Here is a 15162-nt window from a genome sequence, read left to right as displayed (position 1 = left end):
CAAGTGGGGGTAGCTTTTCAGAAAGCGCTGAACCACCAAATTAAAGACATGGGCCAGGCATGGCACGTGCATGAGGCTGCCGAGCTGCAGAGCCGCCACCAGCTTACGGCCGTTGTCACACACGACCATGCCCGGTTGGAGGCTCAGCGGCGCAAGCCAGCGGTCGGTCTGCTCTGTCAGACCCTGCAGCAGTTCGTGGGCCGTGTGCCTCTTCTCTCCTAAGCTGAGTAGTTTCAGCACGGCCTGCTGACGCTTGCCCACCACTGTGCTGCCACGCCGCGTGACACCGACTGCTGGCGACGTGCTGCTGACACATCTTGATTGCGAGACAGAGGTTGCGTTGGAGGAGGAGGAGGAGGAGGGTGGTTTAGTGGAGGAAGCATACACCGCCGCAGATACCACCACCGAGCTGTGGCCCGCAATTCTGGGGGTGGGTAGGACGTGAGCGGTCCCAGGCTGTGACTCTGTCCCAGCCTCCACTAAATTCACCCAATGTGCCGTCAGGGAGATGTAGTGGCCCTGCCCGCTTGTGCTTCTCCACGTGTCTGTTGTTAAGTGGACCTTGGCAGTAACCGCGTTGGTGAGGGCGCGTACAATGTTGCGGGAGACGTGGTCGTGCAGGCCTGGGACGGCACATCGGGAAAAGTAGTGACGACTGGGAACCGAGTAGCGCGGGGCAGCCGCCGCCATCATGCTTTTGAAAGCCTCCGTTTCCACAAGCCTATACGGCAGCATCTCTAGGCTGATCAATTTTGCAATGTGCGCGTTTAACGCTTGAGCGTGGCGTCGTACTTGCGCTTGCGCTCAAACTGTGGCGCTAGCGACGTCTGGACACTGCGCTGAGAGACATTGCTGGATGGGGCCGAGGACAGCGGAGGTGAGGGTGTGGGTGCAGGCCAGGAGACGGTAGTGCCTGTGTCCTCAGAGGGGGGTTGGATCTCAGTGGCAGGTTGGGGCACAGGGGGAGAGGCAGTGGTGCAAACTGGAGGCGGTGAACGGGCATCGTCCCACCTTGTGGGGTGCTTGGCCATCATATGCCTGCGCATGCTGTTGGTGGTGCCTCCCCAGCTGATCTTGGCGCGACAAAGGTTGCACACCACTGTTCGTCGGTCGTCAGGCGTCTCTGTGAAAAACTGCCACACAGTAGAGCACCTTGACCTGTGCAGGGTGGCATGGCGCGAGGGGGCGCTTTGGGAAACAGTTGGTGGATTATTCGGTCTGGCCCTGCCTCTACCCCTGGCCACCGCACTGGCTCGGCCTGTGCCCACACCCTGACTTGGGCCTCCGCGTCCTCGCCCGCGTCCACGTCCTATAGGCCTACCCCTACCCCTCAGCATGGTGTATTACCAGTGATTTGATTTCCCAGGCAGGAAAGAAAGTGGCGCAAGGCTGCAGCCAAAATAGAATTTTTTCCCTTGTTTTTCAAAGGACAAGCCACACTGCGTGTATTGAATGAATACTACTAAGTTTAATAACTGTGTTGTGGCCCTGCAAATGTGTCAGAGAACTGCAGTGATGCAAAGTTATTCGCTACAGCAGATCAGGGATTTCCCATGCAGGAAAGAAATTGGCGCAAGCCTGCAGCCAAAATAGAATTTTTTCCCTTGTTTTTCAAAGGACAAGCCACACTGCGTGTATTCAATGAATACTACTAAGTTTAATAACTGTGTTGTGGCCCTGCAAATGTGTCAGAGAACTGCAGTGATGCAAAGTTATTCGCTCCAGCAGATCAGGGATTTCCCATGCAGGAAAGAAATTGGCGCAAGCCTGCAGCCAAAATAGAATTTTTTCCCTTGTTTTTCAAAGGACAAGCCACACTGCGTGTATTCAATGAATACTACTAAGTTTAATAACTGTGTTGTGGCTCTGCAAATGTGTCAGAGAACTGCAGTGATGCAAAGTTATTCGCTCCAGCAGATCAGGGATTTCCCATGCAGGAAAAAAATTGGCGCAAGCCTGCAGTAAAACGTAGCTGGCTGCGTCTGATTTTTTTAAACGTTCTGCACGCAGCACACACGTACCCAGAGCCTTGAGGACTGTCAGAGGCAGGCGAAATAGAATTTTTTCCCTTGTTTTTCAAAGGACAAGCCACACTGCGTCTATTCAATGAATAATGTATGTCTTCTGGCCCTGCCTACACAATTCTATCCCTGTAGTATTAATGCCGGGTGCAATGGTCTGCACAGCCGGTTTTGAGAAAAAAAAAAAAATGCAACACTGCTAACAGCAGCCTGGACAGTACTGCACACGGATAGATGTGGCCCTAGAAAGGACCGTTGGGGTTCTTGAAGCCTACACTCACTGCTAACACTCTCCCTGCCTAACCACCACTTCTGTCCCTATTGCAGGGCGCAATGCTCTGCAGATCCAATTTTGAAAAAAAAAAAAATACAGTGCTAACACAGTACTGCACACTATTAGATGTGGCCCTGAGAAGGACCGTTGGGGTTCTTGAAGCCTACACTAACTCCTAACGCTCTCCCTACAGCAGCTCCAGCACGATACCACTGTCCCTCAGCTAACTCACAAGGCATCTGAGGCGAGCCGCGGGAGGGGCCGACTTTTATACTCGGGTGACATCTGATCTCCCCAGCCACTCACAGCAGGGGGGTGGTATAGGGCTTGAACGTCACAGGGGGAAGTTGTAATGCCTTCCCTGTCTTTCAATTGGCCAGAAAAGCGCGCTAACGTCTCAGAGAGGAAACTGAAAGTAACCGGAACACCGCGTGGTACTCGTTACGAGTAACGAGCATCCCGAACACCCTAATATTCGCACGAATATCAAGCTCGGACGAGTACGTTCGCTCATCTCTACAGGTGTTAAACACACCGAGACCATGACTGGAGAAAATGTGTTTGAAACATGTGCCGAGGTAGCCACAGTCTCTGCGTTGGAGGGTCGGAGTGCAAGGGGGACTGCTTGACGAAGGGCACTTATAAAGTTTGGCAGCCAGATTAGAACAGGAGAGGGAAGAGATTGGAGACAGAGATGACTGTACAAAGTTTGTAAATTGCTGAGTGCTAGTGGCCTGGAAAGCATTTGTACTATGTACTTTACTGTTGCAATACCATAATAGTATACTTAACCATATAGATAAGCTATAAGGGTAAACTGTATAGGTGCAATGTTCATTACCACAGATTTCATTTTGGAATATAATTATATTTAATTACTTTGGAGAAGCACATTAAGGTATGGAAGCTGCATGAGGTTTGAGACGTGCAAGTGTCTTCTATATTTTTATTATGTTGACATGGCTTTAATGTGATGGAGGAAAATGTAGTGTTTTTAAAACAAATCTAAATTGTTGTATATTGTTCTACTCACAACTCCTTTAGTGTTGGGAGATGAAGTTGTTGATGAGCTGTGTTTCGTCTTTTCTTTGTCCATAGATTTTGACAATAAGGCCTTAGTCAGACGGGCGTTTTTAGCCGCGATTTGCGCATGCGCATGCGTCCGGCGATTTTATAAAACCTTTGCAATGGTATCAGACACATGAGCGCTTTTTATGCGCTCGTCCGATAAATTATAGAACAAAAAATCGCAGATCGCACCTATCTGCGATCTGCGATTCCTGTTCTCTTCTGTATATGCGCTCAATGGGGCCGGCGGCAGCAGCGCCGACCCCATTGAGAACATATAGAAGACAAATCATTCTTCTCTGCCACAGCTGTAACAGCTGTGGCAGAGAAGAACGATGTTTGCCCATTGAATTCAATGGAGCGGCAATACAGCTGCTCCATTGAAAGCAATGGGCTGCCGGCATGCGCGGGGTGAATTGTCAGGAAGGGGTTTTAAATATATAAGCCCTTCCCTGCAATTCATCCTAAAATGTGTTAAAATAAAAAAAAATTGTATACTCACCTTTCCGCTGCAGCCGGAGTCCAGCCGCGGCCGCTGTCAGTTCTCCTGAACTGCTTCTTGGCACTATTCAGCCGGCGGGGCTTTAAAATCCCCGCCTGCTGAATGATCTGCCTCTGATTGGTCACAGCCCTGACCAATCAGAGGCCGGTTTCACTCACACACCCATTCATGAATTCGTGAATGGTTGAGTGACTGCTGCCTCTCAGCGCTGAGCCAATCAGGGGCAGGTCTGACTCACATCCATTCATGAATTCATGAATGGGTGTGAGTGAGGCATGCCTCTGATTGGCTCAGCGCTGAGCCAATCAGGGGGCAGGTCTGACTCACACCCCCTTCACACCCACTGCAGGACGGCCGCGCGGAGCTCCGGCTGCCGGGAGAAGCTGAGTATACAATTTTTTTTTTATTTTAACACATTTTAGGATGAATTGCAGGGAAGGGCTTATATATTTAAGCCCTTACCGACAATTCATCCCTGGCTCGCCCGCAGAGCATTGCTTTCAATGGAGGCGGCTGTATTGCCGTCTCCATTGAATGCAATGCGCTGGACAGCTCCGGCCCGTTTCTAATGAAACGCGGCTAGGAGCAGATTTTCGGGCGATTTGCGGGCGACTTGCGCGCACCGGTCACGCGATTTGCGGATGCGCATCCGTCATGCGATCCGCAAATCGCGCGAAAAACCGCCCGTCTGACTAAGGCCTTACAGTGATTATAAGGGGTATTAAGTATAGGATAAATGTATGTGGCATGTAGAAGGTGCTGTACATGAGGAATAACACTAGTTCTGGACAGTATGTGACTTGTATACTACATTTTTAGCAGTTGTACCCTCTGCGGGCTTCATCTCTAAATGTCAGTTTTCCCTGAGCTAGTGGGAGCAGACTGGCTGCTGTGATGTTTCCCATTGATTGCACACAAAAAGCGGAATAGCTCTTGCTTCTCTGTCTCTGGTTCTCATATACAGAAAAGCAATAACATGGATGATATTTTATCAAAGGTCTGAGCAGTGTAGCTGCGAGACAGTAAAACACTTACTATTAGCTACAGCACCTTCTCTCACACAAACCCCATATTAGACCCCCAAATATATCAGACCTCAGAGAACACTCTCTAAACAATCATCTTAATCATAATCTTTATATTTATAAAACATATTTTGCAGCGCTTTAGAAATTGGGAAAAACATATAGAAAGGAAGTAAAAAAATGCAATATTAAACAGCGGTCCATTGGGATGTGTAGGGAATGTTGTGGAAAGAAAGGGGTCTGGTTTCCAAGGGGAGTGTAGAAGCAAAGACAATGGTAAAGAGTTTATCTTAGGGAATAAGATGGGTGTTTTTGAGGCATGCTTACAGCCTTCTCTACCACACCTGTTCTTGGGTTTGGGGGTATGGGAGAAGTGTAGACCATCATAGGATAAAGTAGCAAGGGAGGCATTGGCAGACTGCAGAGAGGAGAAAGGACCTGGGATCAGTAATGTGGTGAGAATGCTGCTACCAAATTCAATAAATGGAAAATGTTCTGGGCATGAAAAGGGGGGCGAGGTGGGATGTCAAGACCTAACAAATACCCCCCTTTCCGTGTGTATATTTCTGTTTAACTGTACGATATCCAGTCCATGGTCACCCTCTCCTGTTCTTGTTTTGTTCTATAGACTTTGATTTTGGTGCTTTATTTCCTGGTTTTTGGTTGTTTAATAGCTCATCTGACCAATGCTTAATAATGTGTAGCATGACAAATGTAAAAGAGTTATCTTTAGAGTCTGAGGCTTCATTTTCTTTATTTTAGGTTTCATCTCGAGGTTGCTGCTGTTGCTGACAACTGCATAATGACTGTTTATCCATACCTAGCATATCACCGCACAGATCAAGTCATTTTAAAAAGTGGTAATTCCTTAAGATTTTAAGTAGAAAAATTAAGATGTTTAGCCTCTAATGGTTTTATTTTTGATGCTTTAACATGTGTAATACTAAAAAGATGTATTATATTTTTATATTTGTAATACGGTAGCAATATAACTATGGTATCTGATATTCCTAGGATAGGTTATCAATAGTTGATTGGCAAGGGTCTTTACAATAACCCTTATGATAAGCGGATTAAAGCAACAGTGGTGCTCTGGTGAGCACAACAGCTGCTTCGGTACATAACAGGGTTATACTTTGTACAGTGGCTGTGCCTGGTATAGCAGCTCAATCCCATTCTTGAATGGGACTGAGCTGCAGTTGGGGATAGGTCAATAGTTTAGTGATGGAAAATCCCTTTAAACCTAACACATTATCCTGAATTGCCATTCTGGATTATTCTGGATTGCAATTGTCATTATGGAAAAGGAATGTAAATTAAGAAAACAAGACTCTATATAGTGGATGCCATATTTCTGAAGAAATAATAATACATTTCTTTTCATTTCATAAGTATCTAATTTAGGTATGTTTATTGTATACATATAAAACATGAATGCAGTTTTTAATTCTTTGCAAAAAGAAAGACTATTTTTTACAATTTATGATAAATATTTTTTAATACCTTTAGCTTAGTCCAATAGTTTAGTCCCAAATACACCCTGTAACTGTAGTCCTGTAGAAACCCACTAATAATGTACAGTGAATATAAAAAGTCCACACACACCTGTTAAAATGACATGTTTTTGTCATGTTACAAGGTATGATAAAGATTAGAGATGAGCGAGCACCAAAATGCTCGAGTGCTCGTTACTCGAGTCGAACTTCCCGCGATGCTCGAGGGTTCGTTTCGAGTAACGAACCCCATTAAAGTCAATGGGCGACTCGAGCATTTTTGTATATCACCGATGCTCGCTAAGGTTTTCATTTGTGAAAATCTGGGAAATTCACGAAAGTGATGGGAACGACACAGAAACGGATAGGGCAGGCGAGGGGCTACATGTTGGGCTGCATCTCAAGTTCCCAGGTCCCACTATTAAGCCACAATAGAGTCAAGAGTGCCCCCCCCCCCCCGTACTGTCAGCATAAAGATCGTTCTTCTCTAACACAGCAGTAACAGCTGTGGCAGAGAAGAACGATGTTAGCCCATTGAATTCAATGGAGTCGGCAATACAGCTGGCTCCATTGAAAGCAATGGGCTGCCGGCGAGCGCGGGATGAATTTTTGGGAAGGGCTTAAAAATATAAGCCCTTACCTTAAAGTCATCCTAAAATGTGTAAAAAAAAAAAATGTAGTCTTACCTTTCCGCTGAAGCCGGAGTTCAGCCGCGTCTGGCCGGCAGTTCTCCTGAACTGCTCTGAGTAGTATTCAGCAGCCGGGGATTTAAAATCCCCGCCTGCTGAATGAGCTGCCTCTGATTAGTCACAGCCTCACCAATCAGAGGCAGCTCTCACTCACACCCATTTATGAATTCATGAATGGGTGAGTGAGTGCTGCCTCTGATTGACAGCTGAGAGCTGCCCCTGATTGGTCCCTGCGCTGAGCCAATCAGAGGCAGCACTCACCCATTCATGAATTCATGAATGGGTGTGAGTGAGAGCTGCCTCTGATTGGCTGAGCACCTCAGCCAATCACATTCAGCTCTTTCAGCAGGCAGGGATTTTAAATCCCCGGCTGGTGATAGATCAGCAGTTCAGCACCACAGTGCAGGGGACAGCAGGAGAAGACACGGCTGTGCCCCGGCAGCTGAAGGGAGGTATCTATTTTTTTGTTTTTTAAATCACTTTTAATTCATTTCCAGGGAATGGCTTATATGTAAAGCCCTTCCATGAAAAAGAATTCAGGTGTGCCAGCGGACCATTGTCTTCAATGGAGCCACCGGCAGCAGCAGCGGCTCCATTGAAGAGAATGCCTGCATTTTTATTCTTTTTTACACTAAAATCTTTCTTTTTCAGGGAATGGCTTATATGTAAAGTCCTTCCCTGAAAAGGAATGCAGGGAGCCAGCAGGCCATTGTTTTCAATGGAGCCGCCGGCAGCAGCCGCGACTCCATTAAAAACAATGCGTGCATTCCCTATGGTGCACGCATGTCCTATCTTTGCAGGCACACACCTGCAAAGTACGGACATGTGCACACACCATAGGGAATGCAGTTTTGTAAATACAAGCGTGTTTTTGTGCGTGCGTATGCACGCACCAAAACACGCTCGTCTGAACGCACCCTTAGGATGATTTTCAGGTAAGGGCTTATATTTTTAAGCCCTTCCCGAAAATTCATCCTGAGATCGCCGGCAGCCCATTGCTTTCAATGGAGCTGGCTGTATTTACGGCTCCATTGAATTCAATGGTCAGTGCTCGTTTAATCGAGACAAGTACCGCGTGGTGCTCGTCTCGATTAACGAGCATCTCGAGCACCCTAATGCTCGAACGAGCATCAAGCTCGGACGAGTATGCTCGCTTATCTCTAATAAAGATGAATCATTGATGTCAATGAAAACTGCGCTTGCAACTATGAGCGCCGACCACTACACAGGACTCAGAGCAGTGCTTCCACTCTGGCCCTTGTGTATCCTGGTGTCCACTTCCTGGCTAACCCATTTAATATATTTTTACAAGTGTTTTTGAGGCTTTGTGAGAACCTTTCTTGCAAAGACTCCTTGCTGGCTGTATACACTACATGACTATGATATGGATATCATGACCATACATTTTTTCCCAGCACCTGTGTTTCTGCTTTGACCATTTGCCCTTGCCATAAAAAACTAGCTGAAATCTGTAGGATATATATGATACCACAAAGGAGTATGAAACATTAGAATTGTGATCATTTTAATATCTGATGGGAATCTTTCATTATACTAAGGTTATAAATTTTAGTAAAATTGAAGAGCTCGGGGAAAGAATGATCAAATTCCACTTTTTCTGAAAATTGATCACTTGAATGTGAAAGTTTCTCAACTCATTAAGCCTAAAGTATACAATGAAATGGAATTTTGCACACTGTAATAAATGCAGGGAACATTTCTAAAACTGACAACATGTTAATTAGGACAATTATAATTTATAATAAAAAGAAGACATTTCCTTTAATCATCATCTGAAACATGACCTAATTGCTGCAAATTCATAGTGATCATGGTATTACATTGGCACAAGAGTAGACTACACATTATTCATCGTTCCAATATATTTGGAATTATGTTTTGTGAGTTTTCACAAAGTCCATGGTCCACAGTAAGCAATGGGAAGCTACATAGTATGGGGTATTACAGACATCATTTTCAATTCCCTTGTTTTTGAATGTGTAAAGGACACTGGCACAGCTACAATGGATGTAAAGGGGGAAAAAAGGAGGCGCTCTCAGGTGTAGTGTATTATGGGAAAAAAGGAGGACAAATAAATCCAACTGGAAATGTGATCGCAGGTGGGGAATTCTAAGATAACTGGAAGCCTTTATTGGTTTATCAGAACCACAGAGAATCCACAAGTAGCATAATGTGTTTCAGCTCGAAAATAGAGTCTTCATTAGGCATGCCCAACGATGACTTAATTTCAGAGTTGACGTGTGTTGCCCCTTTTTTATTTTTACAGATAAAAAATAACCTATTACAAGTTGTTAAGGGGAACCTGTTAGCTTCTATGAGTCGCATACATAATGTGGATTGATTGCTTTCTGTAGTCTTCACAGTTAGGTCCTGTTCACAGTTTGTTTTATACACACATTTGGCATATTCATAGGAGAAAGTTCCTAATGCATACTCCATGCAGCTATCGTATGGCAAAAGAGTATGCATTTTGCATATGCTGGGGCAGAATTGTTTCTAAATAGGAAAGCAAAGTCAGTAGCACTATTCCAAACAGATGGATACAGTAAAACTGTATACACGGCAAAATATCAATTTTTTTATATGTCTTTTAAGTTGGCCGGTGTTGTTAAAAAGGCAATATGATTATGGTTTTATGTTTGCCCAAGGTAACATTTCAATGATGTAATAAGGTTATTTGTATAATATTTAGGTCACAATGGAAATAATGGAAAAAATGGCTGCATGGGGGAAGCTGTTCTACGACCATGCCACATACCAGAAACCCCTTCTCAAAGCACATCCTCCAGTTCCCTTGGGGCTGTTACAAGTTCCACATATGAAGAATCTGTCTCAGGTGAGTAAGAAGATCTTAAATTAGTGCAGAACTACGGTACTGTTAAACAACAAAGGTGTTTTGTTGCAATGAGAATTACATAGTGATTTGAACTGACTTGAAGGCCATCTTTGAAACTATTTTGTAATATAAGTTACATACAACCCCGATGTCAAAGAAGTTGGGATGCTGTCTAAAATGCAAATAAAGTAAAGAAAAAAAGAATGCAATGATTTGAAAATCTCATATAACCATATTTTATTCACAATGGAATATAGAACACCTCAGAAATTAAAAGTGAGACTTTTTCCCTATTCATTAAAATACATTAACTCATTTAGAATTTGGTGGCAGCAACACATCTTAATAAAGTAAGACCAGGGCCATGTCTACAATTGTGTAGCATCCCCTCTTCTTTGTACAACAGTCTGTAAATGTCTGGGTACTGAGGAAGCCAATTGCTGGAGCTTGAGCGAGGAACCTTTCCCATTCTGGTCTGATGTAGGATTCTAGCTGCTCAGCAGTCTTGGGTCGTCTTTGCTGGATTTTTCATTTCATAATATGCCAAATGTTTTCTATTGGTGAAAGGTCTGGACTGCAGGCAGCTGGTCAGCCCCAGGACTCTTCTTCTGCGAAGCCATGCTGTTGTGATAGATGCAGTATATGGATTAGCATTGTCTTACTGAAATATACAAGGTATTCCCTTAAAGAGACGATGTCTGGATGGGAGCGTTAAGGTCCATTTACACGGGTCGAATGCCAGGCAAACGATGCCCGACACTCGTCCCTGTGTTTCCTTGCTCTTGTGCTCCTGCCGAGCAAAGCTGTCTTGCTCACAGAGCGACCAGCAAGGGGACAGGGCAGTGCAGGAGATTTCTCTGCTCTTGCTCCCCCACCCCTCTCCATTGAGATAACACAGCGGTCGTTCACTATTGAGCAGCTGCTGTTTAAACTAAATGATGAGCGATGAGCGATTAGCTTATCACTGATCTTTTATGCAGCATAAATGATGAGCTCATCACTCATCACTCAGTCTAAACAGCAGCTGTTCAGTAGTCAACGGCCGCTGTGTTATCTCAATGGAGAGGGGCGGAGGAGCGAGAGGTGACAAATCTCCTGCACTGCCCTGCCCCCCCTGCTGGCCGCTCCGTGAGAGAGACAGCTCTGATAGCTCCCACAATCTTCTTTATTTCTCCACATCACCTTACCAAGAACGAAGAAAGCTCAGACTTGCAATGCTTTTGTTGGGTTTGTAGAGCTGCTTATATCTTTTTGAGACATGGGTGGCATACTCTGCTCCAGTGACTTTCTTTCACTGACTAACAGGGGTAGGAAACAAGAATACATTTCCTTTGGTCTTACATTGCTGCTGAAAGGCAGGTATATGGATGCCTAAACAGCTTCTGAATGTTGGGCTTCATGAACACATGTTGGTGTGACATGAAGAGAATAAGGGAGTGAGTTAGAGAGATTTTGGGTTAAAATACAATGAGAAAAAAAACAACTTCTGCAGGAAAAAAAAGTTTAAAGATAAGTACTGAAATGGATTTTCTATCTAAACTCCAATAGTGAAATATACGGACATGCATTATTGGAAAGAGATTTACTTTATACCTGTGATACTTTTATTTTGCGCTGCACTTGCTTTTATTTTAGGGCTGACTACTCATTTGGGAAAGCAATGTTATTTTCCAATTTGCTTTACAGTTTTTCTGTTATTTTCAAACATATTGCACAGAGCAATCCTAAAGATAAAGTGTAGCTGTCAACATTTTACAGTGCCTTCCCAGGATCCTAGAGGATATAGCTCATCCAAGTGATTCACCAGCAGACTGATAATGATTTTATAATTAGCATTATTAAAACAGAATTCCACCCTTGTTGGATAGTCGTCGGCTTATGAGTGTACGTATTTCATATTTATATGGTACAGGGACAATTTAGGTTTGCACATTTTAGTATTCTGCAATAAAGGTTTATCAGCAGCATGAACACTGCAAAATAGCTTCACGCTTTCCATAATTCAACTAAAAAATAACTATTAAATTCGCATGTTCTCAATGATTATTATTAAAGCACACATTTTTTAGAGATGTAGAGCTTTAACAAATCCACAGTAAATACAAGCCATTGATGTTTCTAACTAAATATGTACAGTTTTTTTTAGTCAGGGTTGTCTTCCAGCATAACTAGGGAGACTGGCTATTCTAGACATGCCATGACAACTCATTTTGAAGCTGTAATGGTGCCCATGTTGGTTGCTGCTGGTGTAGATAAATAGAAATGACGGAATAGGACAAATCATGTAATTTGCTTCTGGTGTAAGAAAACTAATATACAGCAGTTGATAAATATTTTGTATTCTTATACATCTTGGTTAAATTATCATACTGTAGAGCACCCCTGTTGGGAGAGCTGCATTTCGGAGCCCATTGACAGTCTGTTGATGATTAGCGATGACCGAACATACTCGTTTCGGGTGTTTTTGCACTCAAGCACCGCTTTTTCCGAGTAACTGACTACTCGGACGAAAAGATTCGGGGGGCGCCGGGGGTGAGCAGGGGGTTGCAGAGGGGATCGGGAGGGAGAGAGAGAGGGATCTCTCTCACTCTCCTCCCTGCTCCCCCTCGCTGCCCTGCGCGACCCCCGACCCCCGTGGCCCCCCGAATCTTCAGGGATGAGCCAGCAGGTACTCAAAAAAGGCAATGCTCTCTCGAGTATGCTCACTCATCTCTATTCACTTCCCCTGCAGCATATAGCATTCTTTAAATGAGAGGGCTTCCAATAATTTCAACAGAAGGCCATTGTCCTTCAGAAAAATGCTATATGGATTCTAGAAAATCTCTTTAAGTAGATTTAAAATGGCTCTGGATATCCTTCTTGCTTCAATATTAGACCTTACTAATAGCAGTTGATGCAGTGATTAGATATCATTTAAAGAAATTTTCCCCTACCAGTAGGGCAAATTGGCAGCTACCTCACATGAATGTTTATTGTGCCATTTTTTTGGAGGATTTAGATGTGGGTCTTGTATCCATTAGTCTTGTTCAATGTTTGTTGTAGACTTATTATATATCCTCTAGTGGTAATGTGCTCCCTTTCTAAAAGACCATCTGTACTGTACTACACTGTAACTTTGGAATCTTATAGATCTGTTGCATTGTATTACCATTAGATGTTGTAGCAAATAAGGATGTTTTATTCCAGCCCAGGATTTATCTACTATTCATGGGTATTCACAGCATTGCTAGCAAGGAACAAAAACAGCCGCAATGTAATTTATTTGGTAATTTGTGCAAAGTAAAACATTCAATCATCAAGTGCTTAATGAAAACCAAACTGTAAAATAAACTTTCTTGTTGTTGTTTCATCCATTGCCTTAGTCAACTGTGAAAGCCGCACATAATAGCGGGAAACTGCTTTCAGTTAGATTAATGCCATTAATAACATTATCTCAGAAAGCAGAACATTTATTCTTTACTAAACTTTATGGATTACAATGCAGTTGGGAAACAAAGATGATTTTAAATATTTTGATGTAAAAATGTTTTGCGGTTAAGATTATCATGTAGCAATGTGAAATGTTCCATTATGTTCCATTATATGTCAGAAGATGACAACATGCCGGGTGATGAAAGAACACAGATGCAAGACGAAGAACATCAATATGAAGGAATAAAGGGCAAGCTGGAGCTATCACTCTACCCTGAAGAAGACACTGAAGAATGGATGTTTTTTCAGAAAGTTCTAAGCACAGTTGAAGCCTGGTTTAGCCAGTTCGGATGGGCTAGTGGCTGCAATCCCATTACTATTCCACAATCTCTATGGAGGTAGAGTAAAACTGAAAAGCATTTAGAAATTCTCGCCTATGCTTTTTTTATGTCTTAAACACTAATGTCTTATGATATTGAGAATCATAATTACTGAGTGGGAAGTGTGGAGAAGATTAGATCCAAGGAATTTACTTTCATGTCACACAAGACCCCTCAGATAATCTTGCACCCCACTGAGTCAAATTTAACTTTAGTTGGATTGATAGATTTTTGCTTTTTTTCTAATTTTTAGAATCTGAGGACTAACTATACATAAAACACATACTGTTCCCCAAATAGTTAAAGACTTTGTATGTACTGGGAGAGATGCATACATTTAGGAGTCTATAACAATGGCACAAATTATACTAAATGTAACAAATTGGTATACGTAACATAACAAATATGCTGCTAACTGTTAGACGCATTACTTTTCTTTACTTAATGACTGGCATGTACACTAATAATGTGAGTAAACAAATGATGCATGTCTATAATATATTTAACACATTCTATAAATATGGCTGCCTGACCACGGGCATTGCGAAATCCCACCACCCGGGAGCAGGGGCCAGCAGATGGATCTCCACGGTGAGACTATCTGACAGATAGGCTCACCACGGAGAATCATGGCAATGCGCAGCATGCTGCGATTTGCCGGCCGCGAGTGAAGAATCGCTATGATTCTCCACCCGTGGATAGGGGGGCTGCGCTTTCCATAGCAACGCTAAGGAAAGCGTTCACTTCGTTCCCCATGGCCGGATTATCGCCCTGGGGAACTCAGTGAAAATTCGCCCAAGGGCAGGAGCCCTACCTCTGGCCCTTCTACTTCATTTTATAATACAAATATGGCACACACATTTTTTATGACACAATTTACTACTACTACCACTACTACTGCTGCTTTCACTATTAATACTGCTGCTGTTATTGCTACTACTGCTGCTACTACTGTTTCTTCTATCACTACTGCTGCTGCTACTACAACTACTGCTACTACTATGACTACTGCTACTGTTGCTACTATGACTTCTACTGCTACTACTACTACTGCTGATAATACTACTTCTACTGCTACTACTGCTGCTGCAACTACTGCTACTGCTACTAGTACTGCTGATAATACTACTTCTACTACTACTACTGCTACTACTACTGCTGTTAATACTACTTCTACTGCTACTACTACTACTGTTGCAACTACTACTACTGCTGCTAGTACGATTACTACTACTGCTACTATGACTACTACTACTGCTACTACTACTACGACTACTACTACTACCACGACTACTATTACTGCTGCTACTACTATGACTACTACTACTGCTGCTACTATGACTACTTCTACTACTACTACTACTACAACTGCTGCTACTACTACTACTGCTACTACTACTACTGTTTCTACTACTACTGCTACTACTACTATGACTACTACT

General features: G+C 43.4%; 2 protein-coding genes across 2 annotated transcripts in view; one reads left to right on the top strand and one right to left on the bottom strand.

Annotated features, from left to right (window-relative positions):
* The window catches only part of CFAP47 (cilia and flagella associated protein 47), a 508792-nt gene that overhangs the window by 152268 nt on the left and 341362 nt on the right, over positions 1-15162 (top strand). The window contains exons 28-30 of the mRNA XM_066577980.1: positions 5653-5750; positions 9786-9929; positions 13519-13738. Of these exons, the coding sequence (XP_066434077.1) occupies positions 5653-5750; positions 9786-9929; positions 13519-13738 (462 nt within the window). The remainder of the gene's footprint in view (positions 1-5652; positions 5751-9785; positions 9930-13518; positions 13739-15162) is intronic.
* AMELX (amelogenin X-linked) overlaps positions 1-15162 on the bottom strand; it is a 677225-nt gene that overhangs the window by 328554 nt on the left and 333509 nt on the right. The window lies entirely within an intron of this gene.

The sequence above is a fragment of the Eleutherodactylus coqui genome, chromosome 1, assembly GCF_035609145.1.
Source record: "Eleutherodactylus coqui strain aEleCoq1 chromosome 1, aEleCoq1.hap1, whole genome shotgun sequence".
Lineage (NCBI taxonomy): Eukaryota > Metazoa > Chordata > Amphibia > Anura > Eleutherodactylidae > Eleutherodactylus > Eleutherodactylus coqui.
The sequence above is the reverse complement of the archived record's forward strand: the minus strand, read 5'-3'. Positions and strand labels throughout refer to the sequence as shown.